Source organism: Gallinula chloropus, assembly GCF_964237585.1.
Source record: "Gallinula chloropus genome assembly, chromosome: 1".
Lineage (NCBI taxonomy): Eukaryota > Metazoa > Chordata > Aves > Gruiformes > Rallidae > Gallinula > Gallinula chloropus.
The window spans coordinates 210,183,104-210,210,153 of NC_140085.1; the positions used below are offsets into that span (position 1 = coordinate 210,183,104).

A 27,050-nucleotide genomic window follows, 5' to 3' on the forward strand; every position below is an offset into this window, starting at 1 on the left:
TCCCCAATGAAACAGCCAAGAAAGATCCTATAATGCTTTACAGACCAATCAGTTATATTTTGCACTTCCCTGTCTCTCTTCCTTTTTGATTTATTTTTAAGTTGCAGTTTCTGACACCAGTTTAATTAAGAACTTACAATTATTTCAGCTGCACTAAAAGAAAAATGAAATATAGAATTTGGAATACTATGTCAAAACCCCTATACAAAATAAAAGTCAGTATCTTATAAAAATACATTGCAGGAATAAAACTAGTGAAACAACAAAAATGTTTTAAATTTTGTTAGGGTATAAAATATTCAACAACTAGCCTTGGCTTTTAACTACACCAAAAAAAAACCCCCAACCCTCAAAAAAAAAAAACAAACCCTAAAAACAAACAACAAAAAACCCCAAACATTTTCAATTAGCAAAATTAATGTTCTTTTACAACACTGTACCTTTAGTATGCAAAGGACTTCATCCTTCTAGCATGCACCATTATCCAGCTGACTCACCCCTTAACCCTTTTCCCACTGAAAGCTGAAAAAAGGTTTTACAATTATTCAAATGCTCTAAGAAAAATCCAATCCTGTTTTATGCACCTCCCACAGTATTTAAGCTTAGCTTTACAATGCTGGTAAGTTTAATCATGATACATACTTTTATATAAAAGAATTCTAGCCAAACCAAGGCTTTAGAAACTTTGCCTTTTACAAAAGCAATTTGTTACAGTATGACAGCTGCTAAGTAGCCCAATTTCTTTAGTGACCCTGTTAAAGATTTGTTCAACTGAGTGAATAGGTGAAGTCATTTCCTGAGCTGAAAGATACAGGTAAGTAAATAGTCAGGTATAGCAGCAGACAGGAGACATTCTTCTCAAAAGCTGTAACAGTATCAATAAAATAACCTTAGAAAAATCACAATAAATGTAAAAATCACTAGCTGAAGAGGGAGTGACAAGGACATCCAAGACCTGATTGCCACAATCGGGAACGAACATCCCATGACTTTCCAGAAGTTACATTCAGCTACTGTCAGACAATGGACTGGTAAGTGGAAGAATGTCGAATCACAACAGTTCACATTTCTTACAGATCAGGTGTTTTGCCAAGCTTTAATTCCTAATGCTATTTTTTTTCATAAACCTAAAGCAAGGTAAACTGCTTAGTTTCAGAAATTTTCACTCTACAGGACTTAAGTATTATTACTTTTCAAGGAATATGATATCTTCAGTCTCATGAAATTCCAAGCCTGTTTCTTCTTATTTCTCTGATGTTAACACACTTGAGCCCTTGAGTGGTTTTTGAGATGGTCACCCATGCCACTGGGAACAGAAGTGGATCCATTTTTTAGGAGATGGAATAATAACAATAATAACACTCTTAAAATGGTTTACTTTGATCCAAATCATTCTGGTTTGCTTAGAGTACGAGCCTTTAACCATTTATTAAAGAACTATAAACACCAGTATACCACCACTGCACCATCATTTGCTTACGATACGCATTCTCAGAGTCTTCTATGTCACAGTTCCATCACTTTTTCCCCCCCCCCACCCATTAATGCAAAGAGGATATTCTAACTTAATTAAATAAAGCACCTCACTTAGATACCAGTTCCTCCAGAAGGAAGTCTCTTTTCTGTGTTACTGGTTCTTACAGATATTGTAGGCATTGCTTTTAGAATTTATATTGGCTCTCCTTTAACGTTTAAACATAATTTGTTTTAATTCAAATTAATATAGAAAATTTCCAATACTTGTTAGAATAAAGGACAATACACAAGATCCTAAGTTACAATAATTTATAAATAAAAATAAACTATTACAAACCAAATCTTTCCCCATAGGGAGATTAAAAGCCATAATCTTGACTGATTGTTCCCGATCATACATTATAAATAACGTAAGCTTCTTCAGAGAAGCAAAACATACTTGCCTCCCTGACACCAGTTTACATCTTCAGTTAAACTACCACCATCAAGAAGGCAATTGTGTTGGGCCCAGATATATCTTCTTGCTTACACGTTAACCCTCCCAACCTTGTTATTTTAAACTTGAGCACAGGAAACTTAAGTTCACACAGAGTCCTTTTCCTTTTATACACAACGTCTGTAAAAAATACAGATTTCTAATGCTCCTATTGCACCAATCTGGCAGTGCAGTGAGAACCCCATTCATGAAAACCATCAGAGGTTCTCCAGTGACCTTAATGGGCTTTGAATTAGGACCACAGAGATAGCATTACCAAAGGAAAGCTCCTGCAAGAGTGGCTGGTATCTCTCTTTTTGCTTATGGGATGCAGTGGAGATGTGTAGTCGGCATGATACCTGAGCAAATAAAATGAAAACGATACAAAGGTTTTAAGAATCCCAAACTCTTTGCTTAGTTCTGTGCAAACTGTGCTACTGCCCCGGAGCTCCTTGCTTTCCTCTTTTTCAGTGCTTGCTCCACTCCAAGATAGAGAAGATCTGAGGTGTAGAAACCTCCCTTCACTGCAGCATCCCCTCAGTCCCGAGACTGATAGAAGAGGATGTAACCAGACTCAGAGTTCTTTGAGATGTCTGATGTCAACCCGTAGAATTCTTCAATAGCTTGTGCATCGATTTTCTGTAGGTAAAAACCCCAAAATGTAAGTAAGAATATCTTGCATATACATGACTAAGTTCCACTCTTATAAAACTACTGTCAAACAAACATTAAAAAACCCTTTCACGTAATGACATGAAGTAATAAAATCTAAGTAACATGTTATGCTTTGGTTTCCCCTCTGCCATCAGCTCCACAGAGGGTAGTGCTATATACATTTTATATCTAAATTTTTAAAGTCTTAAGTGAACCTGCTTTAAGTGCAACCTGATGTACATTGCTAGGCCAGATTTCCCACAGAATCATTTTAAAGACAACAAATGTCCCACTGAGGCTTTATATCAACATGAAGAATGCAAGTACAAACTATCAGTTCTAAATCTAAGCAGTGCAAGCCAGTCAAGTGCAGAGAAGAATAAGGACAAGGCAGAGAATGAGGGCAAACACAGAATGCTTGCTTGCAATCCTGTTAGCTTAGAAAGCCTCCTCTAACCAAGATTTTGGAGGAAAGATGCAAAACTTCTGTTAATAAGGCAAAAAGAGTGCTGTCTGGTTTTCATTGTCATCATTTGTGGCTACAAAAGAAACTAAAACTGAAAGCAACTTCACATTTTAAATCAAAGGCAATTAGGCAACAAACAAGATAGAAAGATAAGTGCTCCTTCTTTTAGGCAGATTTCATTTAACCTCTTTCTCTTTTCTCCCTCTGGAAGGACTGAGCCCGGCCAACTTGGTGAACCGTTGGCCTGTGACTCAATGAGATGGTTTTGATTTAAGAACAAAAAGATTCTTTCCTTCCCCTTCAGCAGGGCTAAGAGAATTTTAAAAACCCCAAACATTTCTGCCAGATGCTACTGCTTTGGCACTGGAGAGACTGTCCCTGTTGTCTGTGAAATGATGTGAGATCTACTAGAGCTCTCTGTTTTCTCTGGTGGAAAGTGAACTTTTGACCCTATCAAGACTTTTCAATTTACTGAGGATCTTGATAAGAGACAGAGGCAATCCTTTTACTTTCCTAACAGCTCGGTGTATGTTCATGTTTGTCATTTCCCATGTGAAAACCCCTCCAGAACGTGGCTTGGAAATAAGAACTCTTGGATACTCTTGACTCATCCTGCCAATTAACAATGTAAGTTCAATGTCTGTCTCCTTCGTTTTCCATCAACTACACAGCTTTTGTTTACTGTAAGGAGAATGTAAACTATTCATGCCACAGTTATTTAATTCAAATAAAGTCAGGAAACAGACCTGGATAGTGCAATCACACTTCTGTTCACACATTAAGCACAGACAAGGGGTGAAGAAGGAAGATGATAGAACAAGGAAAAAATCTGGGATGGCAGCTGAGAGAGGGACAGCAGCAGCTTCTGCTCCTTCTCTCAATAAATACTGAAAGATAACTGATGAAACAGAAAGATCATGAAGTCAAAACTGGTGAAGGGAATTCTGCTGTTCCAAGAAATTAGAAACTTTTTTTTAAAGAATAAGAAATCCTGGAAGCATGGCTGATATTAGCAAGAACACCACCAGAGGCAAACGGCTCCTGTTTCGTGGATTAACGTTTAAATTTTAGGGTAAAATTCCAAAAATTCAGATTTTTCTTCCTATTTTGATACTTGATAAAACAGACTACCAGACTAACCCATCTGAGCTCCTGGAAAATATGAACAGAATGGCTTGCTCCATCAAGCCACCCTCAGAAAAGAACTGTGGTAAAACACATCTGTATCTTTATGGGCCATGTCCTCCAGCCACAGGAGCAGCTCATCACACAAAGGTGAAGGACAGTGGCCATAAATAAGCAAAGCAGCTTCCCTTAAGAAGTAGAAAACCCAAAATGCAATTTGGAGTATCTCCCAGTCACACTGTGAGGTGCAGCTCTGTGCTCACACTTACTGCTCATTTACACTGGGGTTGAACCCTCTTTTCATTAACATACCAGTCCTTGTAGTAATAATATACATGGGGGCAGAGGGGGAGGTACAGGCACTCTGGTTGCTATAAAAGAAGCCCAGGGTTACACAAAACTTACCTCTACAATATCATCATCAAAAAGCAACCAGAAATCATGACTCTTCACTATTGCAATATAATGTCCTCTGTTGGGGCCACTGTAAAATAAAATTAGGAAAGAACACAGACAGTAACACACATGTATGTACAAGTGTATTTCATTAAATGGTCTTTTTCTACTAGAAAAGCAATACTTAAAAGTAATTAAAATGGATACCAGCACAAGCACAGTTTCTCATTGGATGTTTCTTGTTTTACCCCTTCTCTTATATAATTAAGTTTTTCTTATCTCCAAATGTAATATTTTGATTTAAAAAGGATTACAATTTCAAATGAAGAATAAGCAGCAAGGGCATTGAAAATTTAAATTAAATTTTTTAAAAAGAGAGTCAGAGAAGTGACATCAAGGAAACATTCTGGTGTTTCATAGGGACAGAACAGATCCCAAACTATTTCTGATCTTCAGAAAGAAAAGGCTGCAGAGTTGCTGTTCATTTACTGTCTCAATCAGGAATCTCTTTATCTGCTCCACTCTAAACAAAAGCTGAATTAAACTGACAGTTTAGAAGTCTCAAGAATCTTCCCAGCAACGAGAAGGGCTCCCAATTAAACTGAAACTGCTACAATGCACAGCTCCTCAAGTGAGGGACGTGTCTGTCTACCATATCACATCACCCAACCAAAACAGGGTTCATCTCCTGCCATGGCTCTGAGAATGAGCTTGAATGAAGGAGAATTAAACAGTCAGAATTGACAAGATTTTCTGATATGGACAGGTTCTATTTTCTCTAAAATCCTGAACAAGAATGTCTCAGTTTGAGATAGAGACACCTTGTCTCTCCTTTAATTCCAGGCCTATCTAGGGAGGAATGGGGGTGTTACCAGCAGTAACTGGCAACTAGAGGGCAGCTTTGCCATTCTGAAGGACTTCAAAAAGTTGGAGGAATGGGCTGATAAGAACCTTATGAAATTTTAACAAGTATGACTGCAAAGTCTTGTGCCAGACTAACTCCATCCAACAGCACCAGCCACAAAACAGCAGCACAGGTGGGCCCAGGAGTTCCACAAATTGAGCTGTTAGCCAGCCCTGCATCATTCTCCTGACAAGGCTTATTTGAGAATGAAGGAGAAACTGCTAATCTGGGAGAAATCCAGTGGCAGACAGGCTGAGGGAGCTGGCATTACTCAGCCTGGAGAAGACTACATGAGGAATCATAGAATCATACTATCGTAGGGGTTGGAAGGGACCTCCAGAGCTCATCGGGTCCAACCCCCCTGCCAAAGCAGCTCCCCAGCTCATATTGCACAGACAGGCCTCCAGATGGGCCTTGAATATCTCCAGAGATGGAATCCAACTGCTGTCTTCCACTACCCCCCCAAAAAAAAAAGAGTGATAAAGAAATCAGAGCCAGGCTCTTTTCAGAAACACACGGTGAGTTGACAAGAGGCAGTGGTCACAAACTGCAGCAAGGGAAATTCGACTGGATATAGGGAAAAAAATTTAAAATCACTGTGAGAACACTGCTGCACTGAAACAAATTGCCCACAGGCAGTGAAATCAGCATTCCTAGTCATGAAACTGAGCCCAGTGCAAGCTAATCTAATGTCAAAGTTAGCCCAGCTTTGAGCTTTAAGTGGTTGACATCCCAGTGTGAATTATTCTGATTCTGGATGTTAGATCATTGCTTTCAACTTTGGGGCTTTTATCTAATCTAATTTATCTATCCAACAGCAGTTTGTAAAGCAGCCCTGATTTTAAGACTTGAAGCCAGAAGAACATTTAGTGAATACAGCAAAATGAAATATAAATCTACCAGTTGTATTTCAAAAGTAAGGAAAAACTAATTAACAGAACCCATCTGATACAGATGTAGTTCAGAAAATGTTGCTCAAGCCTTAAAAGAATAACAACCACAAAGACCTTTAAGGAAATGCTTTATAAGGAAATCTGTTCTATAATGCTTTCTTTCCTAAGAAAGCTTTTTAAAAAATTATCTTTAAATTTTATTAGTTATATAATAATGAATGGTTTGGGGGTTTTTTAAACACAGTTAAGCTCATACAAAGCTCTATCATGTGATATACATTGTTATTGCTTTTCACAATGAGCTCTCAGGGTAAGAAAGCCAAATGTTCTGCCAGGATTGGTAGCATCTCCCCACTGTGCTTCCTTTCCTAAGGAACTTTTCCTTTAAGACGTCTTTAAATGCTACTAGAGTGACGTGACAATAGGTGTTGCAAACATAGTTAAGCTTGTACAAAACCCCCTTGCATAAAGTAAGAGTTATTACCTTCCACAATGAACTACCACAGCAACAAGGTCATACATTCTGTCAGGATTGGTGGCATCTCCTGAGGTGTTAAATAAACGAAGCTCTAAGGGAAAAACCACTCTATAAGAGAGTTTTGTGTATCGATGCAGCTGATCCATGTATTTAAATCTCTTCAAATGGAGAGCTAGAATCATAGGCAGCTTTTTTACTTTCATCCTGAAAAAAAAAAAAACCAACAACCAACAGTGTTTCCAAAATCTAGCCAAAACAGTCACTTGGGTATCAAGAAACAGGAAATCCATCTTACTGAAGTCTTTGAAAAAATTTGCAATTTAAAGCATAAAAAGATGCTCAAATAATCACTTCTTTACCAAATATTGGACATGTTTGTGCTGCTAAACTGAAGGTGGGTTTTAACAATTGAGAGACTTGCTGATGTAATTAAAATCACAAGCTATGATATAAAATAATAAAAATAGCCATACTGAACCCATATCACAATTCAGATACAGTGACCTCATAGCACAGGATTCTTTTTTTAAATGTACCTCTCCAGAGCCTTCCTGAGTGCCCAAAACCAAAGCCTAGATCCCACTTGGTATAAAGCAGAGGTATTGCAACAAAGCTGTTCCAGAGATCCTGTTCCAGTTGAATTTCTCAGTAAACCAGCCAAGTCAAACAAGCTTTTTAGAACCAGCTTCGTTACACCACTTTGTTACCTATGCATTACTCCAAGTTTTCCTATCAAGCCATTCATTTTAACATTGCCAAGGGGTACAAATAGCCCACTGTTCCTCATCCTACCTCCTGCTACCCAAACAAGATAATGCCATGCTCTAGCACAGTGATTTTATCCAAATGCTGCAGCATTATTTTATGGCAGTCAAAAGGAGAAAGCAATAAAACTAGTTTTTGCTGAGGGCTCACTGGCCCCTTTCCCTAGTTTGAGGTATTGAGACCTCACATCAGTGCCTGCAAATCCTCATCAGCCATCCACAGCTGGCCTGGCAGCAAACACAGACTTCTACTCTCTGGGCAATAAATTTGCCCACACTAACACAGCAACCAAGCTGGAGTGCACTGCTCCTTGGCACAGCTCGTTGCCTTTGATCAGCACTGTGCTGAATTTTTCAAGCTGCCTTCAGCCCCCAAAGGCAGCTCAAGAGCCTCAATACAGCCCAGGTTTCAGACTTGTCCACTAAGACCGTATTTTCAGAATGTCAGGAAATAGGTTTGTTCAAGACTATCCTTTTCAAAAGATGGAGCTGAGGATAAAATCCTTGAGAACTCACCTTCCTTCCCTTTCATTAATCTTACACTGATAGTAACCTGTAGGAAACCCTGCCTGACTGGCATCTTCTCCATGGCCCACAGGGGAAGTAAGGAAATGAAAAAAGCTGGAGAGGAGCAGAAAGATGAGAGAAGCAAGCTCTTTTTATGAGACTTATGGGTTTTTTTTGTTAGATTACTGAGATATGGCTGTAATTTCTGCTCTGTTTCCTCTTTTCAAAACGCAAGTCCTCTTCTTACAGTGCAACTGTGTTTGATAATAGGAGCTCTTTCACTGGTGAATAACTTCATTACACCACCTTTGCTAGTTGAGTAGACACTATTACAGATAAGCTCCGTGTTACAGGGATGAAGAAAATGATGACTGCAGTGAAACTGAACTTAAGCCCCACATAAAAAGCAGAACATAAACAATAAAAGCTGTGTTTTGCCAATACGCCAGTGCCTACCCTACAGGTTTATGTCAACACAGCTTCTATTTGTCAGGCATCACCTCACCTTCCACACATAAATAGAGCTAAGGCAACAGAAAACAAGACAGACCTGGCTTTGCAACCCTCTAATACACAGCAATTAGTAAGCTTAGGTAACGTGTGAAGGCAGACTTTGCAGATGAGATATGCCAAAAGCTATGTGCTGAACCTATGGTAAACCAAATCACCACCACCAGCGGTATAACCAGTAGAGCATGTCCATCTTCCCATCCCTTCAACTCACCATTAAGCAGACAAATACTTTCTCAGATAATAAACACCACACAGTACATAAAATCTGAGGTTTTTCAAAGGTATAAACAAGACTGGAGTAATTATTAGGCAGACAAGAACTGTTTTTAAACATAATGATTCTCAGGCTTTCCACAGAGCTTCTGATGCTTTTCAGGAGCACCGCTGAGCATAAGTTTAGCAAAACTAATTATGAATTTAAAGGATAATTATGAATTTTAAAAGAATTCTTTAAAGAAACCAGAAACTTGGTTAACAAATAAAGTTACAAGCCTCATTCTGGTTCAATCAGAGAAGTGCTATCAAGCCAATTCCTACAGCAACTGGAAACATGATTTTATTATCAAGACAAAGCCACGTTTAAAAGTCACATGAAATCAGTGACTTCTCAGCATTATCCATCCTCTTTGATTAATTACTGGCAGGTCCTGTCTTGTTAACTTACTTTTGGTCTTAAGACCATCCTTTCTCTCATTCAGGAAATAAATAATAATGCAAAGGAGTCCCAAAATGCTTTTACATGGCTTCTCATTACTCATGGGAGTAGGCTCATTGAATTCAAGCTGAGGAATGTAACTGAGTTATTAAGTGTAAGGAGAGTGAGAACAACTAAGGGAAAAATAGCCTTGTCCCCCTGCCTCAACAGACACATGCAAGGGAAAAAACAGGGTATTTCCATTAAATACATGGGGTTTTTTTCCCCTCCCTGAGTCTGATGTACCTTTTATGTGCTTCTTGCTTACTGCGACACTCTTCACAGTAATACTTGTATTCACTGCACAGAGTTTCTGTATTGCTGAAACCCCTGAATAGAAGAAAGAAAAAAGACACCAGGCTATAAATACTAGTTTCTTATCTGAAATACACATATAAACATTTCCAATTTAAACATAATTTTATGCTTTTAGGTCTGTATAAGCTAAAATTTGCTAAGCTTGTGAGATTTTTACTTCCTAATTTCATGGTGGCAGATAAATGACAAATTACAAAACTTCAGATTTTTGTGCCTACCTTAAACAATGAGTAATTGAAGTATTCTGTTCCACATCAACTGAAAGGTCTAAGAAGTCTTCATCTTTGCTGCTTATCTGCAGGGAAAAAGAACCAATACATTGTAATTAAAACTTGTTATACTAATTAACCTCTGGTTTTCAGTACCATTCTCTCTTGACAGAATGCATCTTTTACCTTATAAGACCCTTCTAAAAACTGTTATAAGTGGCCTTTCTATTTCAGAAATTTGCTACATCTCTGTCTCTGATTTTGAAATGTGGATGTGTCGGGGGTGGTACATAATGCCAGTTGTTATTATGCTGTGATTTCAGCTCAACAATATTAATGTCAAGTTCCTTCTACAGCTCAATGTTTTCAACATAACACAATCACTAGGATCCTTCCATTTAGGGCTCTCACCTCTGTTCTTCCCCTATTATTCCCTCCAACTGAAACGTATGTTTCATATGATAGTGTCCTTAATAAAAAGCACAAATATTTTGAAGCCTCTTCCCAGCTAAATTCTTAAAACAAGCAGCAGGTGGCATTTAGTTAGTTAGTTGGTAAATGAGAGCTTGGGACTAGGTCTGATAAAGGCAGAATGGTACAGAGCCATTTCTCAAACAAGTGGAAGAACAATTAAGAGTAAAAAATAAATTCTCAGAAGCAGAAAATTAATTCCACCACAAATTCTGACAAACGGTGATGGATGAATTCCACAGCTGTCCTGAAAGTTAACTATGTTATTAAAAGGTTTAGGAAAGAGCAATCTGCAACCTTTTGTCTGCTACTGTTTCTTCTGCCACTGAGCAGAATGTCCTCTGCTGAGTACTCTTAGGTACAGCAGTAAAGGCTTTTAGAAAAGATGAGTGGTTGCAGTTTATTGATTGAAAGAAAAAGTTGAACTGCAACAGAACTGATTTAAGTTGATCTTTAAAACATGAAATTTATGTTCCCTTTTCAACTCAGAACAAAGATACATATGGGAAGTTGTTCTGTGTGATCAAGAGGATCACACAGTTCCTAAGGGCAGCATGCATGGCAAATAAAAAGATAAATACAGGTGGTCAAGACAATTTTTGATAATTAATACCATTGGGCAAATCCAAAAACTTATGAAATCATGTTAAAAGTTTCTGCTAATATCACAGAATCACAGAATCATAGGGGTTGGAAGGGATCTCCAGAGATCACTGAGTCCAACCCCCCTGCCAAAGCAGCTCCCCAGCTCATATTGCACAGACAGGCGTCCAGATGGGGCTGGAATATCTCCAGAGATGGAGACTCCACCACCTCCCTGGGCAGCCTGTCCCAGGGCTCTGGCACCCTCACTGGGGAAAAGTGCTTCCCCATGTTGGTGTGGAACTTCCTGTGCTCCAACTTGAGGCCATTAAATATTAATATCTGTGAGAGGACTGGGAAAGTACTTCTCCCACTCTTCTGTACCTGATCTTTCCAAGTGTACATGTACAAAAGATGTCACTATGCCAGTATACATCACACATCCCACATCATTTAGATGCTGAAGTGTAATGTTTGTATTTCTAAAGAGACCCTGGAACATATGTCAAAAGATTCCAATATGGGTTTGGTTGGGTTTTGGGGGTTTTTTGGGGGCAGAGGGTGGGGAAAGGGGGAAGCCACCTACATCTTCAGTATGCTGCACATTTCCTTTCTTCTGGGCTGTACTATGGTTTAGGTGTGTAGACAATTCTTCAACATAACCCACTGCAAATCACTTTTGGAACTATCAAACTTGACTTTATAACTCTAATATCTCTGGGGGAAATTATCTTAGCCTAGGGATTAAGAAAAACTCAGGAAAAAATCAGTTCTCGAAAATACTCTGCTGCAGTCTTCAGCTAGGAGAGCTGGAATTAAGGAGTCACATGATCAGTGTTATTCAGACATGCAATTAGATAATTCTTCCTCTCTTGGTCTAATCAAAGAAAATTCCATGAAACAATAAAGATTTCACAGGCAGCTTTGTCCCACGCAGAAGCTGTAAGGGCAGGGAGGAGATGGAGAAGAGGGAAGGGATGTGTTGTACTCAGTTAAGAAGAGACTGGTACTGTAACCAGAAGCCTGCAAAAGAAATTCTCCCATTATTGGTGGTAACACTGGTGATGCTGCTTAAAGAGCCTCCCTCAGGTTGGCCAGTCCACTGTGTGCTTGGGATCGTGAGGAACCATTAAAGGCCTTATTGAAAGAATAGCCAAATGCATTTTTTCCACCCATGTTAATTTAGAAACTGTTATCCCTAGGATTTTTTGAACATTTTTTTTCAATGTTACCTTGTATGGTTTTAAGTATATAAAGAAAAATCATTTAAAAGTCGCCTTCCACTCTAACCAGCCCCCTGCTCCTGTAGAGGTTCTGTTCCAAATAAACATCACAAAGTTCCTTAGACCAAAGTCACTAATTCTATATAGTTCAACCATCTACAGAATGACAAAAATGATGGACCTGGTCAGAAAACCTCATCACTAGCAGGATCAAGCCCTGATGTGTTCAAAAAGCCACCTGAGTGCTCCTAAGGCCAGTGGCATCCTGGGGTGTATTAGGAGTGTGGTTAGTAGGTCATGAGAGGTTCTCCTCCCCCTCTACTCTGCCCTGGTGAGACCACACCTGGAATATCATAGCCAGTTCTGGGCCCCTCAGTTCAAGAAGGACAGGGAACTACTTGAAAGAGGCCAGCACAGGGACACTAAGATGATTAAGGGAGTGAAACATCTTCCTTATCACTACAGGCTGAGGGAGCTGGGCCTCTTTAGCTTGGAGGAGACTGAGGAATCATCTCTAATGTTTATAAATATGTAAAGACCAAGAGTCAGGATGATGGAGGCAGGTTCTTCTCAGTGATGGCCAGCGATTGGACAAGGGGCAATGAGTGCAAACTGGAGCACAGGAGGTTCCATGTGCATGTAAGGAAAAACTTCCTCACTGTGAGGGTGATGGAGTACTGGGATAGGCTGCTCTGAAAGATTGTGGGGTCTCCTTCTCTGGAGACATTCAAAATCTGCCTGGACATGTTCTTGTGTGACCTAATCAGGTGATCCTGCTCTGGCGGGGAGGTTGGACTAGATGATCTCTTGAGGTGCTTTCCAGCCTCTAACATTCTGTGATTCTGTGATTAACACCAGTGTCTGAATAATAGTGAAGAATTTGAGTATTCCAGTACTGAGGACATAATCTGCACCCAAACTGCTCAGCTGAACTCTGAGGACCAATGTCACAGTGAACAGCCACCTCAGAAGGCTCATGGAGAGAACACTCGTGGAATCCACACTTCTTTCCGTTTGGAATTTCACTGGCAACGTCAATCAGCTCACTGACTTTTTAAAAAGACTTTTACAACTGTAGGTTCCCATGTGTGCTGAGCCAGAAACTAGCTTTAAATGAAGCTGAAACAAAAGGAATGATTTATCTTTGTTTCAAAAAGAAAAGGAAAAAAGAGGGGGAAAAAAAAACCCCAACGCAGGGCATAGTTATGGCTTCTACAGTACTTCTGTAAGAGAGACCATGGAGATTTTCCTTATTGCCTTCTCTCAGTTCAAAGTAGAATTGAGCCAAAGATTTCTATGCCCTGTAGAGCCATCTGAATGCAACAGCAAGACCACCAGCCACAGAAAAACATTGTGGATGTATTTGGAGCCTCTGACCCAAAACAATTTCCTGTTTTTCTCTGTAGAACTACTGCTCACATTCAGACACTCCAGGTTTAATGCTGATGAAATCAATTTCATTATTTTCTGGTTTACTGTTGTTCTTTCCTTAAATTGTGAGAGAAATCTGTAAACCAAATTAACTTCTAGCTGATGTTTATCCATTAGCTGCAGAAATCTGTAATATTTACATCATCATATCAAAGAAGGGAGAACGCATGATAGCAAGAAATCACTTTAAAAACATATAAAGACAACTTAAAATCCATTTTATAATCTCTGTTTTATACTGCAGCTTGGCCCACAACACAAATCTGTTAAAGAATTGTATAGACACTCCTTATGTTCCATAGTCCATACTGAAACTGAGGACAGGTCTTTAGTCAGTTCATTTTTTGCCTTAAAGATGGGCTAATGAGACAGTGTCCTGGACAGAAGTGTGTTTCTATAATCAGGATAAATGAAATTAGGATAAAATCTTGCCGTGCTGACTTCAGGTACACTGAGTAGCTTTGGCCAGTTAGAAGATCGTTCCCACTTAGAGCAAAGACACATCATATGCATTAAATTCCAAATTTAAATTATAAATATACAAAGGTTATTGTCTTGTCATTTAGAAGCAATAATTCATCCACTATTGCTGCGTAATCTTCTACACGAGCACTCCAAGCACTCCTGACATTTTAAATTATATTTCTAAACACAGAAAGACTCTAAATGCCAACAGCTTTTAGCAGACATTAAACCAATCATATTTGTTCACTATATTTGAAACTAAGACATTATCCACAGTAGTATTACTTATTTAATGTGTCTAAATGTGTTTCTAAATGTTCATTTTCAGGTCATTGTGTTTTAATTAGACTCCAGCTGATGTATTGCATAGACAGAAGCCAGTAAAAGAGTTTCCAGATTATTAAGGTTTGGAAAACAAATGCTGTAATAGACTAAACCAAGCATGTTGGAACACTGAATTTAAAATTCAACTGGCCAAGGAGGCACAGTGGCAAACAGGTACGGTGGAGCATCCTGCTCAGCAGCAGCTAACAGAAAACCAGAACTGAGAGGTACTAGTAAAACTTCCAAAATTGAGACAGGCCTGATAGCTAATAAAATCATAGAATCATAGAACTGTAGGGGTTGGAAGGGACCTGGAGAGATCATCGGGTCCAACCCCTCTGCCAAAGCAGCTCCCCAGCTCATATTGCACAGACAGGTGTCCAGACGGGGCTGGAATCTCTCCAGAGATGGAGACTCCACCACCTCCCTGGGCAGCCTGTCCCAGGGCTCTGGCACCCTCACTGGGGAAAAGTTCTTCCCCATGTTGGTGTGGAACTGCCTGTGCTCCAACTTGCAGCCATTGCTCCTTGTCCTGTCTCCACAGAGCACTGAAAATGGGCTGGCTGATTCCCCCTGCATCCCCTGCTTCAGATAATTATAAACTTTAATTATGTCCCCCCTTAGTCTTCTCTTCTCAAGGCTGAACAGTCCCAACTTACTCAGCTTTTCCTCATAGGGGAGATGCTCCAGGCCCTTCATCATCTTTGTAGCCCTCCTCTGGACTCTCTCCAGGAGATCCCTGTCCTTTTTATCCCAGGGAGCCCAGAACTGGACACAATACTGCAGGTGGGGCCTGACCAGGGCATAGTAGAGGGGGAGGATCACCTCCTTCGACCCGCTGGCCACACTCCTCCTGATGCCCCCCAGGATCCCATTGTCTCTCTCAGCCCCCAGGGCACACTGCTGGCTCATGGCCAACCTGTCATCAACCAGGACCCCCAGGTCCTTCTCCACAGAGCTCTTCTCCAGCAGCTCATCCCCCAGCCTGTACTGATTCAAGTGGTTGTTCCTTCCCAGGTGCCAGACTCTCCACTTGCTTTTGTTGAACCTCATCTGGTTTCTCCCTGCCCAGCTCTCCAGCCTGTCCAGGTCTCTCTGGATGGCAGCGCAGTGTCCTGTGTGTCAGCCACGCAAAATATGCTGGCAAAGAGCATATCAGTGTTTTAAAATTGTATTATGGGCTGTATCTAGATCAAAATCCTGACAGTGGTGATTCACTGTGCCACAGTGAGGGACAGTAATAATATCAGTCATGTTATGAGATCAACCTAAACTCCTGCCTCAAGAAGAAAAATCCATTCAGGATTTAAAAGAGAAGTAATTGACTGTTGCCATGAAATAGTTATTAAGGAGGGGAAAGCTACCAGAAAAGAAAATATGGTAGCTAGAAACCAGCAATCTAAATTACCAAAGTCTGCAGTTACATTACACACAACATTAGGGAGCTATTTTCTTTGAAGTAAGAGAGGTGGGTATTTCTAGTAGATGGAATAAATTAGGTGTGAAATATACAGACTTAATCTGATTCATTCCTCCTTTCTAGCATCGTGCTGAAATACATGCATTATCTAATTAAGGAAAATAGGTATGAAGAGTCATACAAAAAACACAGTCATTTAGCTTTTTACAATATCTAAAGCACAGACCATGGCAGAATTACTGGAACTTTCAAACTGTGCTGCTTTTTAATCTCTCTCAGGCTGGTAAAATTCAATTCTAAGTTTTTTCTGAAAAGTATGCTTCCTCTTATGGAACTATTCTCAAAGAAAATTTTAGTGTAGCTTACTCAAAGGAGGAGTAAGTGGTCTAATATTAGAATTCCTGTAGACAGACATTTAGGAAAGGATTACTTTTCCTACACACCATGGTCTTCCAGACTCCTAGTCTACCGTCTCAGTGCCAAAAGCCAACCACAGTATCTTGACTTACAGGACTTTAAACTTAAAAACTAGAAATCAGTGGAAACTGATTCAGAAAACATATTTATGAAATGGATCACTAAGCATGACCATAAGTTATGATGAAATAAAACTTGAGGAGAACTACATATCCCCAAGTAACAGGCTTCACTGCTCTTAGGAATACATTGATTTAGAATTTTCTAATCTAAACTTTTGAGTTGATTTATGATCACGCTGTCAAAAATCCAACTGGGCATTTTCCAAATACTGACCAAAAGGTTTTTCCTCCAATTCATGTGTCAGCTGCCAAAATTTTCTCACTAACAAAGAAAAAATACGAACGCTCAGGCAAATGTAAGATTTCTTAGGGAAGAAACTAATCTAGTATGTCTGTCTGCTGAGATAAATGAATCATGAAACATAGAATAATTAATTCTGCGAAGTATATGCAAACTTACAGTTTCACATGTAAGACATCTGGTTTCATTAGTTAATGTTCCCTGAAAGATTTCATGAACCCAGGTTGGGTCTGGCAGGCTGTTATTTTCATTGTCAATGTTGCCATTAGGTAGGCGACCATTCTGCTTCTCTTGTTTTCTTTCCTCTTGCAAGATATCCGCAATTGTGTTTAACAGATAGTTTAGGAACTCGTGTGCGTCCTGCTGCATGTAGTTATCAAAAAGCTCTACAAAACAAAACAACAGAATTCTTTTTAATTAACCAGTTAGGGCTATACCACAAAAAAAAATGTTTCTAAAAAAAATATCACATTTCCAAACCAGTCTTTATTTCATGGCTTGAATCATCCCTGACAACACAACACCAACACCAAACACGTATTTCATGTACTAAGCCAAAAATATAGGGGGTGGGAGGAGGGGAGGGCAAGTCAGCTTACATTCACAGAAATCTCTCTGCTGGGAACTTATCAGAGGAAATGCTTCATGGCCTGTGTGTTCTATCACAGGAAGAATATGAAAGATAAATGCTCAGAATATTGCTTTATTTATTTCCACTTTAAGGGTCGTAAGTCCGCTGCTGCTTGGCCATAAGCACAGTGTCTGATGACGCTGGCGATGGAGATTAAAAACTTAAAGACACTGATACTTCTAAACAACTGTTTGCTTACTCATAGCTCTTTAAGTATTTGTAGAAGCCATGTCAAAGCAGCCTGAAGAAGTTCTACCCACTGCAAGAGCTAACAGGTTTCTAACCAGGACTTCAAGTACTAAATAGATCTGTCTCCCAAGATGTGAAATACGGTTTCTGGACACTGGTATCTGTGGCACCTTTATTACTGGTGAACTTGCTGGCTAGATAACAACAGATTCACAGTGCTTTCCACTTCATGTCCTCAATTTGTCAACATTTCTAAGCCTAACCGTTTTAGGAGTCATTCAGTAATAGTTTCACTGGCACATTACTTGCAATGTATAGCAATGATACAGATTAAAGCATAAAGCTGAACTCTCATTTGTGTTCAAATCGGTACTACCCTAAAAACATCATTTACTGTAGTCCCCCTGGGATATCAAGCTGAGAAAAACTGTTGCTACAAATCTTCACATTAGTGATGGGCCTGAGAAAACCATAAAGGTGTTGAATCACCTTTACCAATAGTTGCTACTTCTTTCTTTGACCAGGAATTGTTAAAAGGAAATTTACCTGCCAATTTAAAAATCATTAAATATCATTCTATATCACTGGCTAATATCATACAAGTCTTTTAATGTGCAATTACTTCAATTAATTATAACTTGCAAGATGCTTGTAGTCCAATATACTAAGAGACCAGCCTTCAGTGGAGGGATAGTTCCCAGGACTGAAAAGATTAATGAAAAAGATAGAAAGCTTAAGTTTTGAAGTGCACACAGGGACTACATGAAAGTTTTACTACCATGATGGCATCCAGGAGTAAACTTCAAATAGAAAAAATTAAATAAAATCCTGAGTTATTAGCAGAGAGAACATTATGCTCATCTAGCTCATTTGGAGAGGCTAAGTAGTGTAACAGGTCAGCCAAGAGTATGAACCAAGTAGTTTATTTAACAAACTACTCTGTTATTTTTGAGAAGTAAGTTCAACACTGAATCTAGCCAACTGTAAGGTCTTTATTTTATCAAGTAAGTCAAGGCAGAACAAGAGCTACAAACCTCTTGAGGTAAAACACTTCTGAGCATTACATCACAGACCTCTCAGGGCTATGTGCCCAGCCAGTAAATTAGCATTAAGTATAACAGAATGAAAGCTTGACATTGTTCATTTCATGATCAGGGCTGCTTACCAGCCAGTTAAGCTTTACAGTCATTAATATGTGTATGTTACATTCAGACTTTGAAAATAAAGAAGGAATAGCAGCTGCAGTCCGGAATACATGAAGATTATTTTCTCAGTCATCACCCTGGTATGACACAGCTGGATACTGGTTGGAAAAGAATCTAGATTGGTGTTGTATACCTACCTGATTCTTTAATTAGCTCTTCTTTAAAGCTCAAAATTATATACCTTTACAATAAGCACTTAATAGCATATATGATGTCTGTGGAAAACACCTGTTCTGTAGAAAAGGTGACAGTAAGAGACCACAAAAGCCAACAAATGCTGAACTTTCACATCCAATTTCTCTATCAAAGATTTTCCAATTGCCTTCTCCCACTTAGAATTTCAGTGTCATGACATAATTAAGCCCTAAAAAGAACACTTTCTAAAAAAGAACTCAGTGGTTCCTGGGGTTTTTCTGTTCTCCATTTGAACCATTCTCCACATCTGTCATAGTTAGTCAACATTCACTGACATAATGAACTATTTCTGCAAATGCATCAACATACAAGCGTGGGTACTTGGATGTACTGACAGACTAATTGAAGCCAAGTTTCCTATTCTGCAGAGGTAAGAGATCATACATTACGTGAGAGCTTTTTTTTAAAAAACAATATTATTACAACTTATGGTTTCCTGGAGGGGTCATTTTGAGTTAGGAATGCCATTATAGTATCTTATGTCTTTTTTTTACTATAGAATTTAAACATTTTTTAGTCTGCATATATATAGTCTTGAAGAGATTACAACAGTGTGAACATGTCTACTGCAGCAGTTTTAAATATGGCACCACATCCAGCTTACTTCTATCTAGTGGTTATGTTTTAGAGGAAATTTATCTTCTTTTTTTACAAAACTGTATTCAAATAAAGTAGTAGATTGAAAGGTTTCATTTCTGTTTTAACATCAAACTGTGTTCTAAAACATTTTGATCACTTAGCCCTGCAGATAAGAAACAAGAAATGTTACAAACCTCTGGAAATCTCTTGAAATTTAAGATATTAATTACACTAAAAAAATAGCCAAAACTACTTAGTGATTTTAAAATTAATGAATCCTTTAAAAATTAGATCAAGCTAAGTATTGCATAACTTATAAATTCATTTTTAAAATTGTGGTGTTTTAAGCTAGATTCTTGCAGGGAAGTTTTAATGTCCTTTGCATACATTCAGTTTGGGAGACTGATTCTTGCATTCAAAGAGTAATGATGTTTTTTTTTTTAAATATAGGACAACAGATTTGCAGTGAGTTTTTGGTATAAAAATACAATTCATAGAGAGGCAAAATTAGCAAGCAATATCATAACCAGCAGCTGACAACACACTGAGTTCCACATGAAGAGAGAGAGACAAGGATTCTCTCTCAAAGCCAAAGCAGCTCCAGTATAACATCCTTATTCTAATGGGTTACCTCCTCTTTCTATGGCAGAAACACCTTCCATGCCTAGCAAATACACAGGTCAACTTCAGAATTAAATCACAATTGCTATGATTATTACACAAGAAAAAAAGTTACCATTTTCTTTTCGTAATCTTGTTATAAATTTCTTGGGAGGTATTACTCCAACTTTTTTCTTCTGGGTGGCTATACTGTGGAAGAGATCAGCTAAGCAGGTGAGGAGATTCTCTTTTTTCCTTGGTTGACTCTTGTATGCTAAGACTTTGTCTCGAAATGGTCGACAAAAATAAAGTGCCTGAAGAACCGAATTGCAGTAGCATGTATTCCCAAACTACAAAATAAGAGAGAGATTTATTAGCTTGCAATGTATTACTGCAGAGAGGTAAAATTAAAGCCAAAGTATAAGAGAATTCATGAGCAGGGGCAAATTTTCTGCAAGTCATTTCTTCATGCCTTTAAGATAGCACTTATGAAACTTCTGTTTCATTAAGGATTAACAAGTACACTGTATGCAAGAAAAACCTGGGTAAATTTGATTGTTCAAATATCATTGTCTCAATTGTAAATGTAGTTATTTAGTAATATTTTTCATTTACTTGGGTCAAAATGTTCAGCAAATACCACCAATTTCACAGGTGCCAAAATATGCCCAGGACGCCAGCCACAACATGAAAGAACAGGTACAGCACGAAACTTGTGCTGTGAAGAAATTCAGCTATAAATTGAAAGCATCTCAGACACTTCAGAGATTGGATTCTCCCAAACTTACTTGTTGTGATCAAAGTCAGAAATAATTGCTTTAACCCGTTCCTACATTTTGGATTCTCATTTTAGGGTGAACAGGATTGGCTTTCAGGAGTTTCCTTAAAAGATTGCAACATGGCTTGTTTAGCACTAACAGCTATGACATAGGGAGTAGTTTCAAACCAAGACTGGAAGGAAAAGACTGCACAATTTGGACATGTGCACTCCAAAGGAGGCAGGCCACTGGATTGAAACAGCTATTAAAAAAATATTCATAAACCCCCCTGTACCAAGATGCTCCAGATGTCCCTCTTCCCCAAACTCATTAAGACACCTGGATATTGTGATCACTGACATGTCTCCAGCTAACCCAAACACCACAGACCTCCCCCTCCCCATCACCTCTGTGAAGGTATCATGAGCTGTCACAGAATCACAAGGTTGGAAAAGAGCTTTAAGACCATCAAGTCCAACCATTCCCATCCTAAGCTAAACCAGATCCCTAAGTACCTCATCTACCCTTTTTTTGAACACATCCAGGGAAGGTGACTCAACCCCCTCCCTGGGCAGCCTGTTCCAGGCCCTGACAACTCTTGCAGGAAAACATTTGTTTCTAATGTCCAATCTGTCCCTGCCCTGGCACAGCTTCATGCCATTGCCCCTTGTCCCATCTCCTGTCCCCTGGCTGAAGAGACCATCGCCCACCTCTCTACAACCTCCCTTCAGGTAGTTGTAGGTGGTGATCAGGTCTCCCCTCAGCCTCCTCTTCTCCAGGCTAAACACCCCCAGCTCCCTCAGCCGCTCCTCAGAGGATTTGCCCCCCAGCCCCTTCCCCAGCCTGGTTGCCCTTCTCTGGACACGCTCCAGAGCCTCGATGTCTTTCTTGTAGTGAGCGGCCCAGAACTGGACACAGCACTTGAGGTGTGGCCTCACCAATGCCCAGTACAGGGGCACCATCACTTCCCTAGACCTACTGGCCAAACTATTTCTGATACAAGAAATTCCGTCAGTTTTATGCTGCCCTCCTCCAGTGAGATCTAGTACCTAGTAACTAACACTGAAAGTGTACGAAAAAATCTTTATAAGGCCCTCAGCATATATCCCAACCTTTCAGCTGCAGGCCCTCAGCCAGGAAATTGAAGCACACACCTAATACACATATTCTGTAAAATACAAAAACAATGTCCATATTTATGTTTTAGCCGCAAATTTTAAAACTGTATTGTGATGGGGAGACTATTTATATAGCAAACAGTGCCTTCTGAGATACTTTCAGAGCAGGTTCTTTCAAGAGGGAAAAAGAACTAAAAGCTTTTACAACTTAGGAATAACAGGGAAGTAACCTGGTTTTTATTTCTCTCATGAGTATAGGCAATGACAAAAGGTGCATCATGAAATCTTATCAGACAACTGGAAAGTAAATGGTTTTATTTTAAATTAACGGAATCTGAGAAACTACTTTCTAAATACTAATTCTTTGAGCATATTGTGGGTAAGAACTGTATTTCAGAAACATATTTAGAAGTCTTAAGAGCTCCATGTTAAAAAGCGAGGAAATTTAGGGCCATTATTTTGATTTCTTTAAGCACGGGAAGATACTTATATTAGTCTTTGTGGTCCAAATCTGAACTCAAGTAGGTCAGTGAACTTAAGAGGAATACCAGGGCTTAAAGGAAGCAGAAGAAATCACACAGTAATTTATGTCAAAATGTTTAATACGGTAACCTAACAACTTAAGAGTTTATAATTAGAAACAGCCACAAAAAGAGAACTACATTAAAATGTTAAGAAAGTTCCTAAAATTAAATCAAATGAGAAAAGTGATAAAATTTCTACAGCAAGTGTCAAAAGATGAAAAGGCAGCAAATTGGAAATTTTATAACATCCTACTTTTGAAAAGGAATAGTCTGAGGATAAATTAATTAGAATAGCAAACACGCACCGAGAGACAGACCAGAGCATGAAGCAGCAGAAAACTCAGAACACTGAACAAAATTCCAGAGATTAATTTAATTTGAACGTATGCTAACCTACAGGCACGTGGATAGGAAATAAAAGCAAGCAGACTAAGTTCATAAAAGGTTTTCTTCAACCAAATTCAGACAGACAGCAGGCAATAGAACACTGAAAACAAACTCCTGAAGAAAATGCAATTAGTTCACATTTGGTTTATGTTGAAAGCATCAATCTTCATTGCTTCAAAATCTAAAATCTTTTAAAATAAAAGCTTCCAATAATTAGAAAAATATAATGGTACACATAGTAAACAAGAGGAGGGAAGCCATAATCTATTTGTTTTGTGTAAACACTCCAGCTCCACACTCTGAAATACAAAAATGCATAGCAATGGAAGTCCCTCAGACGATTCAAATCACAAAGGATATTTAACTAGCTCTAGAAATCAGCTAGCTTTATTTAAAATAGAATTATAGTAAAGGAAATGCTTTACTGTAGAAAACTGTAAGACCATCATTGTCATTTGATATATTAAACTGCCAGGCTGTACAGGATACTGAAACGCCTCTATTGCACACAGCGGGAGTAATAGAGAATATATAGAGCAGAGTTATTTTAACCTATTTTCAACTAATTTATGTCTTGCCTCCTTCTGAGAGGACCACCTTAAGATGTGAGTATCTAGGAAAAGTAAAAAAAACAAATTTTGTCTTTTTTTCTTACTTCATATTGTTCTTTTGTTCTAAATTCTGAGAAATCAGATTTCCTTTTACAAAAATACTGCACGCACTACATTACATTTTTATGTTTTACACACACATCTTCATTTCTCTTTAATCCCCAAATCAAAGTTAGAACACTCAAACCTATAAGGAAATTAAAAAAATAAAGAGAGAGACAATCAGGAAAGCTGCAACAAAACCACCACACAGACTAAACACCTTGTAACCTTATAGTTTTAGTCTTCTGATGCAGAATAAAACTTGGAAGAAACTTGGAACTTGGTTGTTGAACCCCAGAAAAACAAAGAAGATCTCTACAAGAACGTAGCCAGGGTTTCTCTCAGCTCTGATAACTTTTACTTGTAGCAACAGGCTGTGCCAGTAAATAAGATTTCTCCAAAATACTCAGATCTGTTGCTAGAAACTGAGTAACCAAACTTTCTCCTCTAGAAATCTGGTAAACTGCTGAAAAGCTACCAGAGCAGCTCTTCTGACTTTAAAAACGTTCATTGTTTTATACTTGTTGGATAAAACCATTGCTTCTGGGAAGCCGTGCTGTGGGAGGAAAGAATGACAGGGAGACTTGATGATCCTGATTGTCCATGTGTACCGACCATCATACTACTAATATTTTCATCTTACCATGTATCTAAGTATTTCTTGCTGATTCAGTGAATGGTGTTGTCCTTTCAAACCTATGCTGAATTTTCTATTTAGAGCTTCCATTGACAGAATCAAACAACCCATCCACCATCTGGTCTTCCATATGCTTCCCATAATTGCCCTCTCTTAATTCTTTTACCTCTCAAATGGTTCTTTCAGCACATCCTCTGAACAATCCCTAGATTCCAACACAAAGCTGGAGAGGAGATAAGACAGCTGCTTCTACCTCCTCTTCTTTTACACTACCTCTGGATAATCACTACCTCTAATATTAACAGATCCCTATTTCAGAGTTGTCATCTGTATCTAAAATCCTGCCCTGCACTCCAGACATCTCAAATGGCTAGCTGTGGCACAGTTAGAAGGGAGCTATTGATTTCCACATTATCTCCTTTTTCTTTTTTTCCCTTACTCTGGACAAACCAAAGGGATAAACAAATTTAGCAGTAAATGGAATGAACCTCCTAAGAGCTTCACTTCTTCTAATTGCTATAAAACAATTAGATAAATCAATCAGGGCAAAAATTGTGATTTCTATCAATTCTCAATCTAATAGTGCTCTTTATTAGACAATTACATAATAAGTTCTTGTAATTATCATTAACTCTGTCATTCTTTCTGAATGGCCATTGTCCATAGTTGCTAATGTGGAGGTCCCAACCTTTCATTTTCCTCATAGATTTAAAAGCTGCTAGCTTCTTACATGTTTACAGCAAATACATACTATATTAGTAAACACAGTCTGCAGAACAGATCTGAAAAACGTTCAAGCAACAATATGCCTGAATTTCCATAGCCAAGCACTGCACCTGAAAAAGCCAGCACCAGCGTGCCACAGATGTCATGGAATCCCATTTTACTATTTGTTACAATTCAAAGACTTCTGGTGCATAAAAGTTTATTGTTTTTCTTAAGGGTACAAAATATGTAAAGCTTCAAGATTTGGTGTGCAATGCCACTTTACTGGTAAGTCTTAAATCCTCTCCAGACTTGGACTAGAAATTATGAAAATGGGTTATCTGTCAACAGAATGGCAGATATGAGAAAGGTAAGAACAGCTTTGATGGAAAGGCTAAGCTTTGCTACAGAACTAACAAGTATTAGCAGTTGAACTACTGTATTTCCTCTTTTCAGATTAAAAAAAACATCACTTTGAAGGTATTTCAAATTTCATGAGAAACAAAAATCAGTAATTTAAGTCATGGCATTTGAGATGTATGTAAAACAGCCTATCAGTACGAGTGTTTACTGACTGCACACTGTAGACTCAGACTGCACACTCCTGGACCACGTCAGTGCTAAGAATGTAGAGGTAGAGATGTATGTTACAGTAGCAGGACAAGCACTGGAAGTCATTAGTTTAATTAAAAAGGCAAGACGGTAGCTCTTGTTAAGGCAACTTGGTTTATATATGTACTTTCTGAAGCCTCAATAAAGAAAATAATTTAATATTTCATTTCAGAATACCATCATTTCTAACAAGATTTCATGGGTAACAGCAGAATTGAAAAAGTTAATCACTCATTAAAACTAATGATTGAATCAAACAATTCAGTATACTTTTTCCACCACTGGTTTCCCAAAGGGGAACCTTTGGGCTCAGTATTTTTTAAAAACCTTAATACAAACAGCAGATGTGAACACTTCATATCATCAACAGCCTTTCAAAGATTTCTTTCTTTTACTATATTTATGCACTTAGACTGGCATATTACGAACTACACACTATGTATTTTTAACAGCTTTACAACTTATACATTAGCAAGAGAATTCTTTTTTAAATACCCTACAATTAGTAAAATTAAATAAAGTATTAAATACAGAGTTCAATTTCAACAATTATTTCAGTAACATATTTCAACAAACACCCTGAATACCAAACCATATTTCAATAAGCACGTATATTCAATGACTCTATCTTTCAGCGTTTTAATTACTCATTCAGTTGCAGTCTTGCAATTTAACAAATCCTGACATTTCAAAGCAATTAAGTTACAGGCTGAAACTTACATTAACCAAACCAAAATAGTGCTCATTGACTGGAAATTGTTCCGGACCAATCTCTTTCTCCAAAGCTGAGGCATTGGCGCCCTAGAAAAATCCAAAGTAGTAAAATATTAGTGTTGTGACTAGGTATACAGTGAATTTACCTAGTTGAGGGGGGGGAAAAAGGTGAATTTTCTGGCAAGGATAAATGACCAAAACAAATAAATTACCAAAAAAAAAAAAAAGCCCAACAACAAACCCCTGGTCACAACTATTTGCCTTGGTAACATCAAATCAGTATATTCAAATCTCAGCCCATAAAACCTTGGGTTTACTAAACTTACTTACACTGCAGCACTTTCCAGTCAGGAAGGAGGAAAACAAAAATAAATGAGAGACTAAATCCTGAAAACAAATGAAACACCCTCCTGTCTCATGTGGTGTGGTGCAGAAAGTTGAGTTTGTGACCCAGCTCAATAATCCTACACGGCAAATTAACCAAACCTTTCCAGCTAGTCTATTGCTTAATGCAAGGACAAGGTAAGCAGGGTGGCATTAGCCATGAACGCAGAAAAATCAGCCCTTTGAGTTCTCTCAAAGTGCTTGGTTTGCACTCCCAGGATGTTTAGACTGTCCACAAAACCATTTCACCAGACCTTAAAGCAGACAGCAAGTCTTCTGTGCCGTAACTTCATGATTACATCCTTGCAACCCAGAAATTGAGAACCTAACACCCTTCCACCACAAGAATGTTCTATCAACACAATCCAAACTACCTTAAGAGATACCATTCCAAATACGCTCTGTTCAAAAACATCTCAAAGGTGTATCATTTTCATATCTTTTCATGCAATGATACTGTTTTGATGTTCTGTGTTTCTTACTGTCAGAGCGGAGCTTCTTTAACAACAACTGCAGTAAGACGGTATTGCAAAGCAGGTGACACAGGGCCAAACAGTGAGCTCCTCTTAACCAGTGTAATTTTCATGCTGT

General features: G+C 38.5%; 1 protein-coding gene across 2 annotated transcripts in view; it reads right to left on the bottom strand.

The window, feature by feature from the left end:
- Positions 1–2,468: 2,468 nt before the first annotated feature.
- Positions 2,469–27,050, bottom strand: part of USP12 (ubiquitin specific peptidase 12) — a gene marked incomplete at its 5' end in the record, with an annotated part of 37,165 nt that continues 12,583 nt past the window's right edge. Inside the window, 8 exons of one of the 2 annotated variants that reach the window (XM_084279292.1) lie at positions 2,469–2,590; positions 4,602–4,680; positions 6,874–7,071; positions 9,592–9,675; positions 9,882–9,958; positions 16,728–16,954; positions 20,104–20,317; positions 26,082–26,162. In XM_084279292.1, coding sequence (XP_084135418.1) covers positions 2,489–2,590; positions 4,602–4,680; positions 6,874–7,071; positions 9,592–9,675; positions 9,882–9,958; positions 16,728–16,954; positions 20,104–20,317; positions 26,082–26,162 — 1,062 coding nt within the window. In that variant the 3' untranslated portion in view covers positions 2,469–2,488. The remainder of the gene's footprint in view (positions 2,591–4,601; positions 4,681–6,873; positions 7,072–9,591; positions 9,676–9,881; positions 9,959–16,727; positions 16,955–20,103; positions 20,318–26,081; positions 26,163–27,050) is intronic. The other variant, XM_084279293.1, reaches the window with a different exon arrangement.